Here is a 23,846-nt window from a genome sequence, read left to right as displayed (position 1 = left end):
GCTGGGTTGTGGAGAGGGGAGAAGCTAAGCAATGTGATAGCTGCAAAATACAGCATCAGTCAGTTCTCCAAAACTCCCAATTTTCAAAAAAAAAAATCCATATCCTCTTTTTAATCCAAACACTTTTTATTTAAATACCAAACCCATGACCACATTGTGATCTGGCTTAACTTATTTCTGAGAAGCTGATATAAAAAAACCTGGAGAACCACAGAAATGCAAAATTTTACTTGAGAAATTGCAAATGATAACCACATAAACTTAGTACAATGAGCTGCGTACCTGAAATTCAGTATTTATAAAGCTAGTGGATCTGCAGAAACAGAGCATCGGAAGCCTCTAAAATCAAGATGCTTTGAGGACAAAAACAAAGCGATTCATTTTTTCTCCCTCTTCCCAGAGATCAATCATACTTGTCTTCTGCATTCCAGAGCTTAGCATAGCTTTTGGACTGTACAAATAATTCTTTTTCTTTTTTTTTCCTGTTCACTTAACAGCAGTTCAGAATTCTTTATTTCATCTATATTATTACGTCAGGTAACTGCTGGGATAATGATGCTCCACCTTTCGACCATGGAAGGAAGAAAGAGTAATTCACTTACGTGGGAAAATAAAGGACAGTCAACTGGAATGAAAGACAACCAATCTGACCTAATTCAGGCAGGTGAGACCAAAGTGGTGTATGCCCTTTTACCATCAAGTTTAGATGAACAGCTATACAAGAACCAAGTACGACTTATTCCTTTGAGACTGGTCAACTAGCAATTCATCTAATACTCTTCAACAGTCTCACAATAACAATTAAAGCATGTTTATGGAAGGGGAAAAGATGCTTTAAATCACAAAAAAAAAAAAATCTAAGCAAACTTATGCTTTATTTTTACTTAGTTATGCCAACACATCACAGCCAAAATTAAAAGCTCCACTGTACAACATAAGATAGTCCTTCCTGAAATTCAAATAAGTAAGATGAAGAATGAATGAGCTAAAGAAAGGTAATCCCTACTTGATAACATAAAAATGAAGCACCACTTCATTCAGTTCATGGGGAAAAAATTCATTTAACTAAGACTGAAACTAGACTTCTTGAATAACAGAAGAGCTTTCCTTTTATTGAGACAGCTGTTCTGTTACATTTCAGATTTATTAGCCACATTAGGAGACAACAGTTCCTGGAAAACTGACATAAAAATGGGATATAAGTGAAAATACTCCAAGTTCTTGCACAGTCATACCAAGGCAGAAAGAAATTCTCTGAAGACAGAGCTCAAAGCATATATTAACTGTTGGCCCCTTACCAATATTGCATGTGTAACTGTTCCAGATCTACTTAGTTTGAGATTCAAATGAACAGGTAAGATAAATGAAGCTCAGAAAAGAGTAATTTATCCCAGGATACATCTAGAGTTTCTTTAACAAAAACACAGGCAAAGCACATAGCATCACTTTCTGTAAGAGCCTGAACATCCAAAAAGGACTGCAATAAGGTTTGGCTGTATCCTCTAGATATAAGATGAAACTCTGTAATGTTTTTATATTTTCACTGCATGTATGACACACTCACTCCATTTCAGCAGAGCATGTATTCTTTGTGAAGTAGGCTAGGTAGATTTCAAAGAAATGGATCCCAAAAAAACCCCCATCTCTGAAAGAATTGAATGTTGCTACAATTTTACAATTCTGTATCATCATTTTCACCAGTCGCTCATGCTCTCTGCTCTCTTGGTTCACTGAAATGACCATAACATTGAAACCAAGGCATAGTATAAAATGTTCTTTTCTCCAATGGTCAGAATATTCAACCTCCCAGATACATGAAGCATCATAAGACATGAATCATTTTTCCTCTCAAGTTCTTGCTGATAATCGCACTGCCCCAACCAGCAAGGAATGCAGAACATTGTTTTATCAAATTGATTATCAATTATTGTGTCACATTAAAACAGCATTTGTTAACTAATGGTAACTTGAAATTTGGGATTTTTTTTCACGGTTTCTTAAAACATAATTACAGAATCTTTTTGGTTGGAAAAGACCTTTAAAATCATTGAGTCAACCATTAACCTAGCACTATCACATCCACCATAAATACCTCCAAGGACAGTAACTCAACTTTCCTGGGAAGACTGTTCCAATGCTTGACATCCCTCTTTTTCCTAATATCCAATCTAAACATTCTTTGGCGCAATTTGAGGCCATTTCCTTTTGCCTTATTGCTTGTTACTTGGGAGAACAGACCAACCCCTACCTGACTACAATCTCCTTTCAGGTAGTTGTAGAGAGCATTAAGGTCTGCCCTCAGCCTCCTTTTCTCGAGGCTAAACATGTCGTTCCCTCAGCCGCTCCTCCTTGATCTCTACACCCTTCATCAGCTTTACTTTCCTTCTTTGGACATGCTCCAGCACTTCAATGTCTTTCCTGAAGACAACAACATCTTTCTCCCAATTATCTTGAATGTCTATGATCAAGTCCAAGAGCTGTTGTCACGTTCTTTTTTTTTTTTCCATCTGATAGATACACCTGAACATCTAGACATATAACATTTGACCACCTCAGAAAGCCTACAATAAAAGGTTATTGTGTAATCATAGTTGTGCTGGAAGATATAAACCAAAACAATGTCAATACTCCTGTTGTCTTTATTCACGGTTCATCTTCAGAGCCCTTTCAAACCAACTCATTGCTTTCTTGCAGGATTATAATATCATATATTAGGCAACAGCTGATAACATATGCAGTGATAGTGAATTTTTGCTTAATACAAATGCCAAAATGAATTAAAAAAAAATGATGGGCAAGTTGGTAGAAAAAAAGCTGTAAAGTCAATTTTTTCATTCAAAAAAATTGCACACCAGAGAATGCTAACGAAACAGAAGTCCCTTGAGAACACTCTTAAACATTCTGCACTATTTTGATTTCCCTGCTAAAGAAAACCTGACTGTTCTCACTTAGACCTAGTTGAAGTCACATTCTTCTTTCAATGTTAAAACAAGACTTGAAATCTGAAAGTATCTAAAGCACTTTATTCACTTACTTTTAACCACTCAGAGTTATCAACTTGAAGTAGAGAAGACAAAACAATCACAGGTCACAAAGTAAAAAAAATTCAATGGTACCTTTAACTTCTTCATAAATGTCGTCTATTGGTTCACTGCTAATTTGTCCAACATCATCATATTCCTCTTCCTCCTCAGGAATAGTATTAGATTCCATATCTATGTTAAAACATTTTAAAAGGTTAACATTTATGCAAATGAAGACACAATTCATCTTCTGTGAGCTGGACCTTACAGTATATTCTGCTTATTTTCTTACAGTGTTCATAAGGAAGAGCTTTCAAGCTAAATAATATTCTTGGAAAAAAGCAAAAATCTTGCAAAAGGAGAACAGTCACATAAAAGCTACAACATAATTGAGAACTATGACTTGCTATTCAAAACTTGGACAAGTGGGAATACTAGATATACAAACATGACAGGTGTGTTAATGGACAGAACTACCATCGCTTAGCAGTACTGGCAACAAAGGCTACTTCTCTACTGACTGGCTTACCTTGAATTACAAATTTGACTTGCTGTACCCATTCTTCTGCTTCTTTGGGAGTGGCAGCTGTAAACTATTAAACATTTATTAATAACCATGAGCAGTAATGACAAAAACACAACTACAATTTCATTAGCAACAAAAAAGGGACTGTAGCATTCTCGTCACTTCCTCAAGAAACCATTAGTAATTCTTTTCATGTCTTCTGGTACTTTTCTTGCAAGGATGCTTCTTATAATGTACAGCTAATTTTGACAAATTTACGTAATTGAAGGAGAGGATGATGGATTTGAAACTCTGATCAGCAGCTGGCAGCTGTGCAGAAAAAAGCTGCTTCTCTTCATCAATGTCAAAGCCAGAACTGATGAACAAAATTTGCCCTTGACAATTAGAAGACACCCATGAATTTCTTTAGACTGCTGGGTACAGTTTTCTTAAAAATGTTCTTGTCAGACTCCAACACACTACCTGACAGCTTAATTAACTGGCTTTCAACTGCAATCTCAGATATTTAAAACTTATTAAACTTACATTCCATATTGATGTCTAGCTGATAGATCTCTGAATTGCACAGCTGATATGTGCCTTTACGTAGATTTTCCTTGCAAAGCCATGACCAATACAATATGTATTTAACACTGATAGATATTATAACTTCTTTTTTTTACTACTTAATTCATCCAAGAAATCATGAAGACATTCTATACAATAGATATTAAAATGCTAACACTGAAGTGACCAATAGATAAAGATGATAGATTTCCTTCCTCTCATCCAAAAAGATAATATTTGAACACATTTGTACATATTTTAAATCAGATTTTTTTCCTAATGTATGATATACAATATAAGCAGCAAATGAGGGTTTCCTTTTTTCATTAAGATGTCAGCGAAAGTTGTTTTACTGAAATGTTAATTCAGTAACTGGAATTGTAACAGCTTTATCAATTTAATTTCAAGTCAACATAAAAAAGCCCAACCTGATAAATGCGCTTATCAGGAGCGGAGATTTCAAAACAGCAATCTTTCTTTGCATCCTTCCGAAGGCTATTATTCATTCTGATGGTGTAGCCCTCTAAGGCAAATTCACCTTTCTGTTGTTTGTCTGTTGGAGATAAAAAACAAAGTTAGAGCTTCGTTTACAACAGTGAATTCAAGTGGCTTAGCAGGTTATTGTTTATTCAGATTTCATTTTCTATTTCATGTGTTTTACAAAGAACAGGGAGGTTTTCTGCAAAATGATTAGGCGATGCTTCTGGAGATAAAGCTTTACTTTATAGGAAGATTTTCACAAAAGTACATTTTTCTGTAGGATGTGTAAGGAATTCCACAGAGGGATGTTTGCAGATGGTGGTCTTATTTAGCAAGAAGTGTATGTTATGAGACTTGTATCTAGGGAAAGCCAAGAACTGGAACTTGCAAGACACGCTTCCTATAAATCAGTGTCTCTTTCAGGTTCAGTAAACCAATGGGAAAACCTGCCTAGCTCAGAACTTGCTGAGCCCCCACCTAACCTAAAGCACTTCACTCAAAAAAAATAAACTTCAAACTCCTTTTTAAGCAACTGGAAAAGCTCTTCTTCACATTCTCCCACCCACTCCCAGATGTGCCTTCTTTCCATATAGCAGAAATACAGAATGAATTTTTTTATAAATTCAGGCATGTGTTCCAAAAGCATTTCTCTCCCCCCAACAAATGTTTAATTAGCTAATAAAAGTACTGAGCCCTACCACAGTTTATTATGTAGAGCCATGTGGTTGTTTTAAAGACAATTTTACTTTTCAAAGGTTCTGGTTTTATAAAAGTATCACTTAGAACAGGCCTGAGTTTAAACATACTACATGTTGGGGAAGAGCCACCTGTGTGCTCCTTTTGAGCTCTTTAGACCAAACCCTACCTCTGATTTTATGTGCTCTGGCATGTTTTGGTGGATATTGAAAACAAACAAAGCAAAAATAAATCAGTTTTGCAATTTCTGTCGATCACGGTGCAGCATTCAAGTGAAAATAGGAATCATCAGTCACATCTTGCTCACACAAAGAAATGTAGTTGCAAATGAAAGAACATGCCACTAAGTATGGGGGGGTTTCCACAGTACAGAAGAGCATTAATTTACAATAAGCATCAGGCACAACAGCAAAACTTCTTTAAGTATTGATGAACAGAACTTAGTTGCAAACTGAGCACCACTGCTTATGTTTGTCAACAAAAGAAGAAAAATTCTACAGTAGATAAAACAGGAAAACCTGCAATTTTCAATATAATTTTGTCATCTTTCTGGAAATCTAATAGGAAAACAAATCTTTTTTTTTCCACGTGAACATCAATGCATGTAAGGGCAGTCACCATACATGTACTCTTTTGCTAGTAATCCTCCATGCACAGACACAAATTCTTTGTCCTTCCACCTTTTTATGAACTCTCACCCAGGGCAAGTAAATGCCAAATAACACAATTATTTGAGAAAATCCAGGGCCCTGTTCTATTTTCTCTGCTAGTCCCTTCTCTCACAGTAAGTTTTATTATATCTTAATTACACACTAATGAAAACAGTAGTAATATTTTATATTTGGTCAATTCTCCACCCCTGTATCAAACAGCACGCAGATGCAAAATTCATGGAATCACATCAAGGCGGATATTAGAAATAATAACTTGCAATAGGTTAACTAGGTCCCCTTCTAATGAAATTCATTTCTGTCTAGAAATTTTATTGTTCCCTCACTTGTGACCTCAGGGAGAAGATGAAGTGAAACACATTAATTTCTCACTCTCCCATGATAGAGGTTTATCAAAACCCAAGAAGATAGGAGCACGCAGACAGAATAAACAAACACCAAGTTCAAAAGGTAAAAACATTTTGTCAAGATAAAAATGAGGCAAGTATTCAAATTTAGTCTCTTGGATTGTTTCTGAGACTGCTTCTCTGTGACATGGATGATCCCTTTTATGGTAATACAGTTTTATAGAGCTCATCTCAGATGACCTCTGTCCTGGTACTCGTTCTTTCAAAGAGCATTACAGTTAAAACAAAGATGCTATACTTTGCACTGGAAGGGGAACACAGTGCATGGTATCCATGTTGCATTTGATTGTTTTACTGTCTTTGTCTTAGCTCTCTGAACCCACTGTTCCATTGCTAGTGAAAATTACCTGTATGGACCACCCAAAATATATATATATTCCTTCACTGACCTTTACAGCAACAGACCAGACATAGCATTGCTACTTTTGCTTCTAATTGTCTGTGCAGTAAAGTACCTCTGATTAAAGCCCAGTGTAGCATTACGCATATGCTTAAAAAGTTGACCATGAGGAAATTTTAAGACAGTGAGACTCGTCACAGCCCTGACCCAGAACTCATTAAAGCTGAGAGGACTCTCAGTATGCATTCACATCCCCTGCCTCAGCAAGCCAGAGAGAGACCCAGAGTGTCCTGAGAAATGGCTCCACAAATACAGAACGGCATGACAGGTGTCAGCTGTAGCTCAGCTGCATGCCCTGACAGTGACAAGCAATGGAGGTCTACAAATTCCACTTGCTCCTGCAGAATTCACCTTACCAGGTAGGACTAGAGATCAACCCCACCACCCGATGCCCGTGGAGCAAACCATGACCCATGGAAGCTGTTTGGCCAGGCACAGTAGTCAAGTACAGGCTTGAAAGCAGGGCCAACTTGTGATCATCAGAGCAAATAATCGTCTTGACTTCATTTATTGGCAGAAGCTTGTAGCTGAGTAGGTCTGCATACAGACTTGGGCTGTCAATTTAAAGCTGCCATGTGGAGTTAGTGCCACAGCGACTTCTGTGAACTTTCAGAGTTATATTGTTTATATCAGAAATATTTTCTGAAGGCTGTGCTTTAGGGAGAGTTTTGATGTTTAAAAGCTTGGAAGACTTAAAAAATTTACTTGAAGACTTATTTGGGGTTCATGGCAGGAGCCCTTAAAGTATCTTCAGGAAGCACATTTACATCACAGAGATTTCACTTTCATTTTGAACCCCCAAATCAGAATCAGGGTTCTGTTTAGTCAGGAATACAAGAGCATATTTAGGAGGAACTAGGGAGACCTGTGGATGGAATACACTTCTCTGAAGGAGGGTAGCATTCTTGCTGCCTCTTATTTTCTCAGACAGGGCTTTGCAATTCCACAATGGGAAATTCTTAAGCTGTCCCAGAACAACATAGAACAGAATTGCAAAAGTATAATACTACCAGTCTTGTCAAAACAAAAAGGATCATGAACATCATCAAGCGTAAGTTGTTCCGCAATCTAGTCAAATCTCATTTCAGAATAAATAGTTCTTTGCTCTTATCTCCTCCTCTTCCTTTCCCCTTCTCTCCATTATCAGGCACACAACAGAAAAATAATTCTGGTTTTGGGTAGACAATTTTGTATCAGGAATTTAGAACTGTGGAAAGCCAGTATAACAGAATGGAGAGTCAGGCACTAAGCATTAAAAAAATAAAAAGTCAAAACCAGTACATAAATAATTTTGAGAAATAAATATGGGGGCTATATTTCAAATAGAGAAAATACAGTTCTGAATGAAATTTGAGAGTCACTTGAAACATTTTTCTTACATATAAACTTCATTCATCCTAAAAATAGCGAAATGTTAACAACGGAAACAGGGCCAATATTATATTGGGCGGGGGGGAAAAGAGTCTCAAGGGAAGCAGAGAAAAAGGGTTTTGAAGTAACCTTGCATAACTGAGTCCATGGGAACTTTTAAAACAAAGGGTAAACCTTCAATGGGATCTTGAAATGATTGGGTTGTAAATTTGAGGCCTAAGGCGATGTGCCCATATTATTAGCACATGTAAAAAGAATTAGTGCATTCTGAAGAACAGAGAGGACTCGGAGAGTAGCAAGGCAAGAAGTTACAGAGAAAAGCATAAGGAACAAAGGCAAACAGAAAGATTTCAGAAAGTGATAAAGTATTTACAGATAGTATTAGAATCTATAATTTAACTCTCTTCATCTTGAAATTAGGAGCCTGCAAGACCTTATGGCTTCCATGGCTTCATGCTAAACGTCGTTTCACATACTTTCCACATGCAGGACGTCTGCTTTCTAAAAATAGTAAGTGTTAGTATCTCCATAATGGTAATTCCTTTTCCAGCTTTTGGAACAGTCCTTTCCAAATGCATGAAAAGGAGCTTTTCCCCTTTAGACTGCAGATCTGAAATGCAATTGACTTTTGTTTCCCTTTCCTTTACTCCAGTTCTCTGAGAAATCTAAATGTAAAAAAAATTAAGAAATGGAGCCAATGATTAACACAGGCTATTTAAGGCACCAGCTTGTTCATATTTAGTTCGCTTATACAGAATGGGTTTTTTTAATAATGCACCGTTTATGGCAAGTGTCCCTCTTGAGGTCTTAATTTAACATTCTCAGAGCAGAAGATTCAGTACTCACTAGACAGACGCCTTTGATTATCATCACCCTGCTACAACAAAGTCCTATTGAACATTCACAGTTCCTGCAGATTACAATTATTGATTCAGTCAAAAGCAAAGTCTAAACCAAACAAGGATTTTTGCCTTTCCTATGTGGTTGTTCAGAGAAAGAGGACTAAGAGAAGGTCTGTAACTATAAGCAAAATGATACTTCAACAGCTTTCCACTGGTTTTATACATCTCTCCTGTCTCCTAGAAGAAATTAGCAGGCTTCACATGTGGCAGAAATTCCAGTAGCCTGGTTATGTTAGTCACTAGGACAGATCTGCAAATGCAAGTCTAACTTCCTCTTCCCTTAATACTGTTCAGTCACTAAGTTCTTAAAAAAAAAAAAAAAAAAAAAAAAAACCTGTAAAACCCACCATCTTTTGCAGAAATAGTAGTTCCTCCACTGGCCTGGCCATCACTATCTTACTATTCACAGAGATGCAAAATTTTCATGTATTAAAAATACTAAAAAAAAAAAAAAAAATAACATAAGCTCAGACTTTTCTAAAAGCCCCTGAATTATCCTCCTCAACATCATATTACTGGCAGGCAGGCAGCTACCATTTTCAAGTTACAAAAATGAAAAGAAACTTTTAGTGCCCATTAACAGGGGAGAAAATCACCCTGTTATCAATTACTGTCTTCCTAAACATTTAGCTGACCTCTCCAGTTTGCTGAGACAGAAGGACATATAACACAGTGGCCTAGTGAGGAAGAAGTAATGAAGCCATTAATTCATTTCATTTATAAAGCAACAAATTAACTTTCCTTCTTCATGTGCACTTTGAGGTCTGAAAGGTTAGCCATACCACCCGAGGTGCCTGAATATCCATGAACTGCTGGAGATCGTATAGAAAAATTATATGTAAACAGGGCACCTGACTCAGGATGCACCTGCATGGAGGCAAAGAAAAGGGAAGGGCTGTAAAAGGTTTACGGAAGGAAAGACTATGAAAAGAAGGACCAGACAAGCTTCTGGAAATCCAAGCTGGCTCTGACATTTGAACACCCTTCTGTGCAAGGTTGTGAGCCATATGCTGGCAACAGCACAAGCACAAAAATATTCATGCTTTGTGCAATACATATTTCTGACATGAAATTAGGTCAAACCTTGAAATCTTGTTCCTCCACCAACTCTACATATCATTGCTCAGGAGAAAAAAAACCCTCAGTTAATCCTGTCTATACTGCAGGGATAAATAACACTTGCACTATCTAATGCTGCACCAAATGCACAAGAAAAATGGAGGATGAAGCAGGGAAACAAGACATTCCTTAGCCTTCAGGCATCGCAACTGTTAAAAGGATGCTTGTAAACTCTTAGGTGAACACACACATATACAGAAACACACAATCATTTACTGTATTTTCATAGGCTTTAGCTTGTATTATATTCTCCTGGATGAGGCCTCATATTTTTCATCAGTCTGTTCTGAATGCATGTTTCTGAAAATTTTCCTTACACTTTTGTCTGTTTGCTTTATATACTTCCATACTTTTTTTTTCCCAATGTAAGAAGGAGAAAGTTAGAAGAATTAAAAGTGTTTTAGAAACAAAAAATCAACACAACCCAATAAAAAGGCATTCTACAGCCTTACATGTACCATTCAGTTACCTTTACACTGATACTTAAGCATGAAAATCAAGCTTCAGACAGCAAAATACACGCTGTACCAGACACAAAATATCCTTGACAGATTATTCTCCTGTATGTCTGCTTTTAAAAACATACAGAACACAAAACAAGCCAAGCAGGACCTAGAAATTCTTGGTGCCTCTCTGCAGTATATCCTGCAATACACAGGCACTACCACTCCACTGCCCATTAAAAGTGATGCAGGCAGCAGGACTGAGCACATACAGGATTCTCCTCTCTCTCATCTCTCTTCAAACCAAGTTCACATCAACAAAAGTGAATTTTCCTGTTGTGTGAATCAGCCTTGGAACCTGTCAGAAACCAGGGCCCAGCTGATTCAAAACATCTGCAAACACTGCACAAGCCAGGATGGATGGGTACCATCCCAATGATTCAGGAGCTGCAGCAGTCTGCATGAAGCCACCAAAATGCACACCTTGCTGTTCTATGGTTGGTAAGAACACATCTTCATTTTCAACATGGCCCAGGTTATCTGATACAAATTGAATGCTAATGAAGGCCACCAGTATGACAGCGCGCTACAGCAGGTACCACTGCTGGCCATAACAGTGGGAGTGAACAGTGACTAAATCTCAGGTCTCCTCAGGACTCACCTCATCACACACCTCATCCATGGTGACAATGTGCAGCTAAACAGCATAATAACCAGCAGCTCATGTGTTCACAACCATCAGCATGACAGCTTAGTTTCAACAGCAAACTAGTCTGCCATGGAACTAAAGCAATCACTGTCCTCCATGACTTGCTCCTCCACTGGAGCAGGCACCTTTATGTACTATGGCATCAGAGGCTGAAGGAAGTACCTCAAATCAGTGTAGGAAAAAGATTTCTTCTTCAAAGGCAAGTTCTGGAGTGACTGTTGGTCACCTGAGATCTGCAACACAATACCATTCCACCACGCTGTGCTAGTATTTCTTCACTAACACCACCAGTCACAGGAAGGTAACCAGAAATTCATGCAGCTCATTTGTTTACTCCCCTCCATGAGCTACTATGAGACTATATAAGCCCTCAAAAATGCTCTTATATAGCTCTCCCACATCATTAAGTTACAGTTAGGAGGGTCTTCCCCAAAAAAACAGCAGCCTACACAAGCTGTAAATGTGTAAGCCATGAATTCCTAACAGTACACCAACCTGTTGCATGCTAGGGAACATATTTCACCAAATCTTAACTTTCAGCATTGCTATTAAAAATTACAGTGCAGCCTTGATAGGTTGTTGCAAAAACATGGATGGGAAAAGGGGAAGGAAGCAGTTTTCATGCCTTAATCCAATGACAATATGCAAGATAGCACAAATAATCATTATCACAGATGCAATGAAGTAAAAACTACAAAGCTTTTTCTTTTTTTTCCCTTTTTTCAGAAACTAGCAGATTAAAAGCCAAATATTTAAAACCCCAGAACTTTAAGAACTAGTAACATATTTGGACCAAAAAACCTGTTATTTAGATAATGTACAACTACATAAAAATAAACAGTGTAAGGTATTTTTCCAGAGAAACCAATTATTACTGATAAATCAGTGTTTTGCCACACCTCCTCAACATTTTTCAAGAAAGATTGTTTATGTTTTTGAAGCTTGATCAATCTGTGAATAAATAAAAAAAGTAACATTTTGCAGATATATGAAGAAAACTCTGGAAACAGAGAATGTGATAGGAAACAACTGGGGCAGCAGGAAAACTGGACTTATTTCCTTTTTTTTTTTTTTTCTCTGAGAAAGAGGACAAGTTTTAAATGAGCCAACATGTTGAAGATCAAAACAAACTGGACCAAATTAAGTTAGATTTTTTAATAAAGCAATACAAAATAACTACCTACCCTAATCTCAAGTAAGGTCACACAAACATAAGCAAAAGAAAAAAGCTTCAATGGAACATTTGCCCAGAAATAAGTATTCTTTGAGGGGAAAAAAAGGCATAAATGAATTTTTAAAGTTTACTTAGATTTCTGTATCATTTGTTTTAAATACGAAATATACTTGCAACACAAATTAAAGAATGTTTAACTGACTGTCAATTTTTAAAACTCAGAGAGATATCTCAACATTTATGCCAAATTCTTTCTAAACTGGACATTAAAAGTTAACTTCAGAAGCTAGTCTTAGTCTCCATGGATGTCTTTTAGTTAAATATATTACTTTCTACCTTTTTCAGAACATAAGCTATTTAAATAGAGACATGAAACTCCACTATGAGATTTTTAGACTGACATTTTCCTGGATAGAACTATCTTTAAAGACCTCAGAAAGTGTAACTGCTAGAGGCTGTTTTAAAATTAAAATCCTATTTGGACAGAAAGCACATATTCTCTCTAGTAAATTAATTGAGTACCAGTGTATCATTAAACCTAATAGCTAACTGTTATTGGCACACAAAGTAGTTTTACAAGTAACAATCTTTTTTCTTTCCTCAGTTTCCCTGCTTTAGGAAATGGGAAAATTACTTACAGATTCTGAAAAATATTTACATATACCTAAAATTCACAGCACTGTTTAAGAACCAACCATTCTTCTAAAAGTTTCATTTGCTTTCTTAAAACGAGCTTGGAGTCAACAGTTTCCAACTTCACAAAAGCTTTGAGATTATTCTATGCATTAAGAGATCATGATTATAGTTTATCATAATTATTATAATTACCTTTCTCACTTCCATAATAGTAGAAGACCGTCCTACTGATAGCACACCAGCGCTTCTGCCATTCAAAGCCGAGAAAACTGTGGTCTACAATTAATTCAATTTGTGTTAGATCAGTTTATAGCAATACTGAACACAAACACATTACTTCAAGAGTGAGGAAACAGGGAGGAGGAGACAGGAAAAATGCTAAGGAAAGGAAACAGAATCTGGATATGAAGAAATGTACAGCACTGAGAAAGAAATTAAAAATAAAAATTGATGGTAAGAAAACAAATGGGAATTTGAAATCATATAAAGAGAGAAGTCATGTGTAACATTAAATATAAGGAAATAATGAACAACTTCCTAAATATTTCCTAGAGTTACTGCAGCATTAAGTGGGTATTAAAGTGACAATATAAGATTTATTGAATCAAGGTAAATATTGACTGAACCAAAGCTGAGATCAATATTTGCCCTCTTGAAGGAAAATAAATCTTGATGCTCACTGAAACATGAAGTCAACATATGGTACTTTTACATACGTTCCTAATGTTTTCTTCAAAAATATCTGAACATCTCTGAATTATTGCTGACAGTGGACTTTCACAGCATGACTTTTTTTAGTCAATACAGAAACGGGATTTTCTTTTAATACTACAGAAGCAATTATGTGCCATGCTTCTTTTTGCATAATAATGCTTCAACATTTCAGCTTCTATTCCCTTTTATTTATCAGCCCTGTAAAACAATGTTGGTGTGTATAGCATCAAATACTGACACGCAGACTTCCCAGATACAAAACGTGCACTGGTTTTCACAAAGATAGTTAGACCTACCTTTTCTGCGTTTTTCCAGGTATCCAGCCTTCAAAACAAACTGAAGATCTTGAGCTGCAATAGGAGGAAACTGATTCCCTGAAAGAAAAATGAGTTCTGTAAAGCATGGCTTTTCAAGCAAATACCATAGTAGCATTAATAACCTTAAGGATTTTGCACTCTCAATACGCAGGAGCTACTGGAAATAATAGTTCTAGTAAAAAGTAATTGTACTAAATACTATGCTGGAATATATAAAAGATGTTTAAAGATGTTCCTGCCGTCCTCACCACTTTAGTGACGAAAAATATAGCTGTGTAGCTGGCCCTGCAAGTCGCAGAAGGAAAAGCATATAATTAAACAAGCTACAGCAGCTTAGAAAACATTAGTTTGTGTTTTGAACAAGGTCTGTAAAGCAAGTCAGATAATGTCGGCTTGCAAATACGCAAACAGAACCACGTATGACAATTCAACACAACTGAATCAAGAATGTGGCTTTTCAGCTTGGCACAAAAACATCTTGAAACAACATACAAGGTGAGGACCCTCTATTATACCATCCAGAAAAAAAAAAAGCAACCAGATGAAGAGGTGACAAAAAGGCGATGCCTGCTGTTGACAGACATGGCCTGATTTGCAATATGACACAAAACTGCTGCCTGTAGGATCCATAACGAGATACTGGGCAGACCAAAGACATCGCACAGAAGTCTACAAAATTGTTGATCTACAAAGACTAGTTTTAGATTCTGTAGAATGTGTCTGCATCTGCAAAAAGGTGACTATGTTCCAACCATATTTTTTCCCTTTTCTCAACTGCTAATTCATAGCTGGAAGCATGAGACCGTTCAGTCAACCCTGCCTCAACTTAAAACAGAAATCTAGATCTTAAAACTTGCATCTTCCATCCCACAACCTTTCCCTCCTAAAACAACAGAATTATGATCTAAATTGAACTCCTAGTATTAGAAACAGAATAGGTTAAGATATGCCAGAAAGCAAAAAAAGCCCAGAACAAAATCTATTCTTGTGCTGCTGGGTTTTTAAGCGTATGCGAGCATCACAGCATAGTTCCTACTACTTATTATCATCAAATATTCATAAGAGTCACTGTAGGTAGGTGGCAAGTTTACACAGCAGCAATTATTCATCAAAATATATGTAATCTCATTAAATTCTACCAATATAAACATACAAAAAAGGACTGATATCAGCAGACCACCTCTGTGCTAAAAAAACCCAACACTTCAACCGATACAGGGGCAGGTTAAAGATCAACTGTCTGACCTTGAGCCAAGAAAACTGTCTCTTGGTGATGCCAACCTTCCAGGATTTTTAGGTTATCTCTTAAAATAGATTTTTTCTTTTTTAAAATCAGTGTCCACAAACTAGTTCATTTAGGGTAGTCTTATTTAAATACAGTTATAAGAAGGAAAATACAAGGAAAGGATGGGAACTTCCAGAGAATCTTTTTTGTATTTTTTTAAAAATATGAAGATACTCAAAATGAGAATTATTTTCCTTAAATAACTGGCTTTTTAGATAACAAAACATTTTGTTGTATACCATAATGTAGTAGATAGAAGTTTATACATACTGACTTTTCCACTTAGTTTTTATTTTATTAATAGTATTTTTAAAGATTAGGAGTACACTACCTATTATTTCAGCTTCTACAGAACTGTTACTAGTGTGTTAAAAATACAGGCGTTATTGGCTCCACATGCAGATTTTGAAATGCCAGAGCTGTCCCACCCTCACTTAATAACATGCGATCACTGCACAACCTTAAATGAGAATTTAACACAAAGACACTTGCTGGCTAGTACATGGCAAGTTTAATAGTTACGTTAAAAGGTGATGTAATGATGATATTACAAGTGGGGGAGGTGAAGAGTTTTATAAATATACATAGTGTGCTGCTTTATATTGGTCATTGGGAGGCATCAGTGTGCAACACTTACAGCTTTACTTCATCCAGTCGGCTCATTTTAGAACAGTGTATCCCCACAGATGTGGAGGACATGAAGCCTAATTAAACAAATGAAACCAGTTCTGTCTTAATTTTAATTGGTTTTTTTTAGTTTAAGAACTTCAACAATTATCTGGATCTAATGTTACACACTGTTGCTAGTATCCATTTGGTTTTTGATGAGAAAGCTTGGCAAGTGATCATTCAACAAACAGCCAAATCAAATGGGGCATATAGTCCCAAACAAGCACATACTTCAGGGACTTCTGGATGTTATTCTGCCTATAGGTAGAAACTAAGCTGAACTAACTACTGCAGAGTTAGAAGTCAAAATTCCACACCATATTCATCTCTGCTTCTGTTAAAACAAGTCAGGATAAATTTTATTGTGCCATTTTCTGAAACTGCATTTATTTTGCACAGGGCACTTAAAGCTCACAAAGGAAAAAGCCTGCATTGAAAAAATGGCAGTCTTCCACAGTTCTGGTGACACAGCAGAAAGAAGTCCTCCTCCTGCCCTCAACTTGTAGAGAGGCGAGTTTCCTTTTCTGTTCCTCAAAGCCTTTAAGGCAGCAACTCCACGAAAGAAGCAGCAGCTGGTCAGCCCCACTGCTTCTCCCAATCTGTAAACAGCTGAAGCAGGAACAGATCACGTGCTTAGTATCATCCTTCTGTCAGAGAAGACTTGAAACCACAAAACACAATGGAATTTTAAGCAGATGGATAGAAGAGAAGGACCCGGTTGTAATATCCCAAGACACATACAGCAGCACATGAAGGGAAAAGCATAAATCTGGTTAAATTTCTTCTTTCATTCCCCTGTATATCCAGAAGTAAGGGCAGGGAGAATAAGTAGTATGAAAAGTATAAAGTCAAGAGAAAGAATCACCTCCTCCCAGATTCTCCTTAACCACAGGTGCTGTGCATATGTGGCGGGAAGAGGGTCCAAACATATGCTTATACCCTTGTACTGCAACAAAAACGAGGGCAAGAAAGGAGAGAGAATGGTATCTTCCAGCTACTGCCTAGAGGCAGCATGGATGATTCCTAAACTGTGTCACCTTTCTACCTCTCTTCCATTTTTTTCATTGCTGAGATTGCTTTGCCATCCCCATCTCAAAAGAGGATTTGAACTGCAATCCAGAGATGTGGAAACTCCCCACTGAAAGGTTGGGAGTTTGGTTGGGCTTTGCAGTTACTTGCAATCAAAACGTTCTTCCCCATTCATTTGAAATAGATGAGACTTGGCAGAAATCTCCTAAAGATAAGGTGCTTTGTTACACTAAAGCAGCATTTGTTGACATTACACTAGCAGCTGAGATCAGACTTACTGGTTGACTACTGTGTGGGATTCTGAATAAGACAGCTTCTTCTACAAGGAATCTATTTAACACAGCAAAATTCCCAGAAAGAAGGCATTACTATTTTAATAAAGAGCTGTGAAGCAGTTTCCTCTAATTTCAATGATGACTGTCCACTATAAGAAAAGAAATGTAGAGATGCAAGGAAGTTGTATCCTAGACATGCAAGACAGCAGCTACTGGTATTAACTTTCTTGGGTGCCTCGGAGTTTGTTACTCAAATACCTGCAGTCGAACTGACTACCAAATCAGAGCAGAATTTCTCTCTCAAAATCAGACCAGCAGATATCACTGTGTCTTCCTACCTACTTAATACCTCTGTATGTCCGGTTTCCAAATGTATCTAAAGGATTTGGAAATAAAGTTGTTAAGAAGGCCTGGTTTCCCTGGGTTTCTTCTTTGGTATGGTATGGTTTCTGAAGCCAGTTTTAAATACCAAAGACTAAAGTGGGACTGCAAGTCAATCAGTGCCCTGTCATTTGTAGCTTTGTGGGCTTACCAATCGAGATGGGTACAATTGCTCCTGTATTCCCTTTCCAGAATTGATTTCTACTGTATCATTGCCATGACATTTTGGTGGGCAAGCACAGAGTTGAGGACACACCCAAAAATAGTCTCTTTTCCATTCCCAAGTTCCTACCCCACAAATAATGTCTTGAACCTTATTATTTTGATGTGAATATCAGGTCAATACTATTCAATATTTGGGTAGATAGTTATGCTGCACCCCGAAACTACAGTACAAAATGAGGGAGGTCCATCTGCTTAACATTACAAGTTTTCCTTCCTTCTTGACCTCCCACTCACAGATGAAGCTCCCAGAATTTCTCTTCCTGGGGGGAATTACTTCAATGTACTCCAAACTAAAATCGGCAAGCTATGATCCACATGCGTATTCCCAGACCTATGTGTACAAAGGCCATCAAAGGACCAGATCAAAATATTTATGAGGCCTAAACCTTTAAGTTTTAGAGAAAAGTAAATTACACGTACAATGCACCAGGCTCTTCCTCTTGGTTCTAGGCGCTCCTGTGCCAAGTGAGCAGCTGGCAGTTATTATAATGCTATTGCTGCCAGGCTAAAAATTCCTCCAGTGAAAAGAAAGTGAAATGCTCTCACTCAAGCATAAAGCCAGCTTTTCTACCACTCATGCTTTCACTTCAGAAAAACATGAATGTCATTAAGGCAGGTATGCTAACATACAGGTTCCACTGCACAAATCCCACAAATCCAGTGCATCTTGTGACTTCAAGAAGACCTCCGACTACAGCTTATGGCACAGCTACTATTTCTGATAATCAGACAGTCAATACCCTGGATGAGGCAATTTTGCCCTATACCACAAAAGTGAATTTGACCCATTACTTAAAAACAGTTTAATCAGTGTGACTTCACATGATAAAGCATGAAATTCAATCATTATCCATGGCATTGTGATTTTGGGAGGACCCAATGGTGTTAACATTTCATTCTGCATACAAAATAAATAAAACAGAAACCAGGTTGTCTTATTCGGCACTGTATACCAATAGGAAAATTTTTTATTTCTTCAATGTGGGCTAAGGGATACATAAAGCAAGAAATAATTAGAGGTCAATGCATTCTAAAGAGGTGCTTAGCATGCTTATGGGAAGTTAAACAGGCGAAGTGGAGATAAGTGTAATTCAGTAACAGCTAAGTGGTTGATTACAGCTTACTTTCCTAGTAGAGGACCATAGGTTTAACTATTATGATGGCAAAGACTTCTGGCGCAAATAAGAATTATTCACTGTTTTTCAGCCCTTGTAAAAGAAAACAGCCAGGACAAAATACATTAATTTGATTACAAGGAGAAAATGGAGATTCTTACTTCTTTAACTAAAAAAAATAAAACAAACCAAACACTACTATTGAAAACTATTTTTTTTAGCTTCCTTTTTATGATCATTGTTAGTAAAAAACTTTACATTGGTTAGAAAACAGAGAGGAAAAATGCTAGCAATAGGAAAGAGTATCTTGCAACCTAATATGAAACCGAATGTTTCTCTAAAAACAAAGATTTGCTATGCCAAGTATTGAAATAATATCCTTGAAAAAACAGAAAATAAGGGGGGGCTGTTTTCAGGCTCAGGGCTTTTATGCTATCTCTCAGGCTGCAATTCTAAACTGGCTAAGATTTTCTGAAAATATTTGTGTTAAAGTTGAGCAAAGCAGGAACAACATTTCTAGCAACACAAAAAGTATTTTCAACTTCTTCCCACCCAACCCCCTTCTCACATGCTTCTCCCAAGATTCATCATATCTCTCGATTTCATTTTGATCTGAAAATACAGCGTTTACCCACTTTTAATAGCTACTACAGAGGGATTCAATTATCTTTGAATCTGTACATGGCAATACACTGGGGTCACATCTGTTGCACAAGCACTATGAATCTAGGCTAAAGAGGAGGTGGTTTACTTTCATATGCATACCTTCTCCCTACATTTTTTTTTTTTAATTAAAGAGAAGATTAATATATACTGAATTTTTAAAAAAATTCCATTTCCTAGAGTCATCTGATTAAGGGAAAGTTATCAGCAGGAAGATCACATAAAATCTCATCAGCTTCATTAACTGTCTTGAACACTTTCAGAAAGACTACTTCAGTACTTTGCAAATGTAGTAGCCTAATAGTTCTGAATTAGTTTCACATGCAAGAATAGAAAGATAAAAGTTAAATAAAACATGTTTTGTTTGGGGGAACAAATATCATGGAAATGTTTAGCTATGCAAACATTGATTCAAGAAAAGTTCATGTTTTGGTCTTCAAAACACTTGTTCCAAAAGCTGCATAGTCTATGATGTTTTCCTCTGGAGCCACCCCCAGCACTCACCACTGAGTTCTCTAATAGCGTACAATAATTTTTACAGAATAACTTGCCTTGGTATATTCCTGTAAGAAAAGCCAGCAGTGTTTTTTATTAAAGAATGCTCGAAGCAGCGTCATCTGTTTCTAGTTTTAATTCTTTCTAATTTGGGATATGAAGTTTGGGTTATGAACACTAATACCACACCCTCGGAGGCCTAAATGCCGAGTATTTCTCCTTGACTCCTCCCTTGGAAGGAGAGCGGTATGAGCATTTCTCCTCCCTTCCTTCCTGTAAGCTCAGGAGAAGGCAGAGGGCCAGGCAGCCTAAAAACCACTGCAACATACTCTTTACAGAAATATTTCTTTCTTTTAAGCAGTTAGCATGCTTGAAATCTGCCCCCTCTGTCATTTTCATTTAGACGCTAATTAAATAACTGTGTATTTAGATATTTTAAGTTTTAGAAAAATCTTACATCTATGGCTTTCCAATCCTCATCTGTTTTCTGAGCAAAGTTTCTTTAGTAGTTTTAACATATTTCATTTGACAAAGGTTTTTTTTTGGTTTGTTGAGTTGTTTTTTTTAAATAAATGATGGGAGTCAGCCAGTCAGGCTCCATTCACCAGGATCCACAGCCTAATGGAATTATCCTGGATCACGCACTCCTCATACAAACTTAACTTTGAATTTATAAACCAATATAGTCCTGGACTTATGCCTTCTTTTGGTGGCTTTCAAACTGGTTCTAAAAACACCCACTGTTCCATTTTGCATAGCACCTTAATGTACAGAGGAATGAACGGCTTTCACCCTCTCGATCCAGATTTGACTTTCACATGGGTTAATCATAAAAACCCCACAAAGGACACCCACAGCACATGGCCGGGGGGCGGGGGAAGCGCAACGTTTTCTGCCATGAGAGACATAATCCCCCAGCGTTATGAAAGGGGCCACCGCACACTTCACAGGAGCAGCCTTCCCACTTCTGCTGTTTCTCAAAGATGGTGAGGCAAGAAGACAGAAAGAAGATGCAGTACAGAAAAGGTCTCTTGTACACGGTTTACCGCCCACCCCGCTGTAATACAAAGCATAGAAATGTAAAAGTTTTGCTTAAATCCTTCCAAGGATCATTAAAATTCTCTCTCTGAGAGACAGAAAGGATTCAATCACCCAGAGGCCCATGATACAGCTGACAGAAAAGTGGACAACACGAATTTTGACTGTGCAACAAGAAGCTCAGCTTCCTACTTTGTTATGAGAAATACAGTATGCAGGCAAACGCAGAGATAAAAACAAACCCTCTGCGCTGCAGATAGAAGCAAGACAAAATAGACCATCATGGATCAATTAGAGGTACTGGAAATTCTCATGAAATGATGTAGGCAAGCTGAAATTTCCCAGCATCGTCTCACAGACAAGCATACACATCCAATTTTGATTAGAAACCCTAAGTAAAGATTCAGACTACCTACGCAATAGCTGAAACACAGAAGGTGCTGTTAGCTAATCAGAGAAAATTAAAAGGCCAGGAATAAAGGAGTATGACCAGCCTGATGTCAAATTGCATATGGATAGCATCTTTAACCACATCATGATTCCTGTATTCCCAGATGACTAATAGGAAGAAAGTCCCATAGGTTTATCAAACAGCAAGTTAAAAGCTAGCATTTAATACGTCTGGGTGAAAAGAAATAATTTTCAGCTTAGCATCTAAAACATCTGGAAAAAGGTAATAGCACAATACGATTGTACACTGCAGTTTACTACTTTTTTAAATAGCCACCTGGTAAGCATAAGAATCCCTTGGAAATAACCACACATCACAACACTGTAAGAAAAAGTAATTGGAACTAGAAGTTTCCTATTACTTTTCTGACTTTGTCATAATGTTTTTAATTAGTCCTTTTGAAGAGTCTAAAATTTCATCTTTGTGCAACTGGCACATTTTGTACAGCAAATAAGCCTAAACTGAGACTAGGAAATGACAACTATTGAACCGAACGTGAGAAGGGTTTAATGTGTTTTGGCAGAAAAACTGTCAAATGTCATTTGTTGCAAAGCTAAACAATGAACTTTCAAATTATATTTAAAAATTAGCAGTACATGTTCTTTTAGTTTCAGCATCCTGGTAATCCAAATATTTATTACTCAACAACACTTTGTCAGATCTACAGGAGCATAAATCACAAGAACTCAGTGACTCTTACCCAAATGTTGGTAATAACCATGCAAGCTAGATTCTTCACAAATCACACATGAATTAAACAGAAAGCATATAAATTTTCTTCCTCTTAATTTTACCATTTTGCAAAATTTTTTTGCCCTCTATCCTCTCTTAGACAAGTTCTATTGTGTATACCACCTTTCCTAAATTAGTTTATTTTCAGTTCCAGAAGCTTGTTTAACCCCCCCTTTAAAAGTAAAATAGTATTTTTTAAAAAAGCAAACACGCACCACAGTTCAAAGCATTCAGAATTCAGCTGAACAAGAAAAACCATCCAATATGAATTTCAGTCTATGATAGGAATATTTGGGCAGAGGAACATTTTAACTGCTACTCTCACCAGAAATGTAACACACTAGAAATACAAGGAGCAGCACCAAAGAAATCCAGGGAAACAAAGAAATTCTCAGACCACAAAACACCAATCAAAAACCCCAATGTAAATTGTATGATTTTTTTCTATATGGAAGTCACACTTATGCCAAGTGGCAGCCCTCTCGGATTAGCTGTGTAGTCTGCAAAGTTCCAACTGCTCTGACTCCTGGCCAAAGGCTTGGCCTGCTAAGCTTCTGAAAGGAAACATATGTACACCCTTTGAGCATTTTAAATGCTCCAACAGCTCATATCCTTGATCAAAAAACGTTTTAACATTACTGGTTGGAGCTGAAAAAATCTTTCATCTGTATAAAGGAAGAGATTAGAATTCCTACACTCAGCTAAAAACAGACCCACATCTTTAAAAGCAGCACTTGCAGATTTCAATGGAGAGAGGGTCCACGAAAGCTACAGCTTTCATTTTCCACATTTTATGTATTCCTGCAAACACAAAATGGCATGAATGTTCTGCCTCATTGCCTCATTTTTGATGCATTTCTTCTGATAATTTAAGTAAAAAGCTATGCTCAGTGATCAGTGAACTGTCACATTCAAAGCTCCTCTGCAAAGCTAATTTAGAGTAAGATGGAGGTATGACTTTACACTGCAGTCTGTGTGTGAGGACAAGCCTTTTTAAAACAAAAAGATAACAGGGCAAAATCTCTCACACAAGCCTTTCAAGTTGTCCCACAGAAGCGCACAAAATGCTTATCAAATAGCACTCAGCATGTAGAAGTTGGAAGTTCTGGTAGAATTAGTGTCTCCTGCAATTATGACATTGAACATACAAAAAAGTCAGTCTACAAAGAAGCATGAGAAAAATAAAAGGTAAAAGACCTCCAAAGTGACTGTCTTTATTTCTAATACTCCAGAAGAGGTAATAAAGAGGTAATAAAAGTCCGAAGTTTTTATTGTTAGAAAAACACATTACTATTTTCAAACCCCCTCCTACAAGGAGGTTGCTACTACAAAGATAAAAAATTCTCCTGTTTTG

General features: G+C 37.0%; 1 protein-coding gene across 1 annotated transcript in view; it reads right to left on the bottom strand.

Moving 5' to 3' along the window:
- Nucleotides 1–23,846, bottom strand: part of SKAP2 (src kinase associated phosphoprotein 2) — a 120,290-nt gene that overhangs the window by 34,908 nt on the left and 61,536 nt on the right. The window contains exons 5-9 of the mRNA XM_084260535.1: nt 14,114–14,191; nt 13,296–13,379; nt 4,524–4,648; nt 3,553–3,616; nt 3,117–3,215 (exon numbers count right to left, since the gene is read on the bottom strand). Coding sequence (XP_084116661.1) covers nt 3,117–3,215; nt 3,553–3,616; nt 4,524–4,648; nt 13,296–13,379; nt 14,114–14,191 — 450 coding nt within the window. The remainder of the gene's footprint in view (nt 1–3,116; nt 3,216–3,552; nt 3,617–4,523; nt 4,649–13,295; nt 13,380–14,113; nt 14,192–23,846) is intronic.

Source organism: Gallinula chloropus (genome assembly GCF_964237585.1).
Source record: "Gallinula chloropus genome assembly, chromosome: 2".
NCBI lineage: Eukaryota > Metazoa > Chordata > Aves > Gruiformes > Rallidae > Gallinula > Gallinula chloropus.
Note: the sequence above shows the minus strand (reverse complement) of the source record. Positions and strands in the feature narration are given on the sequence as shown.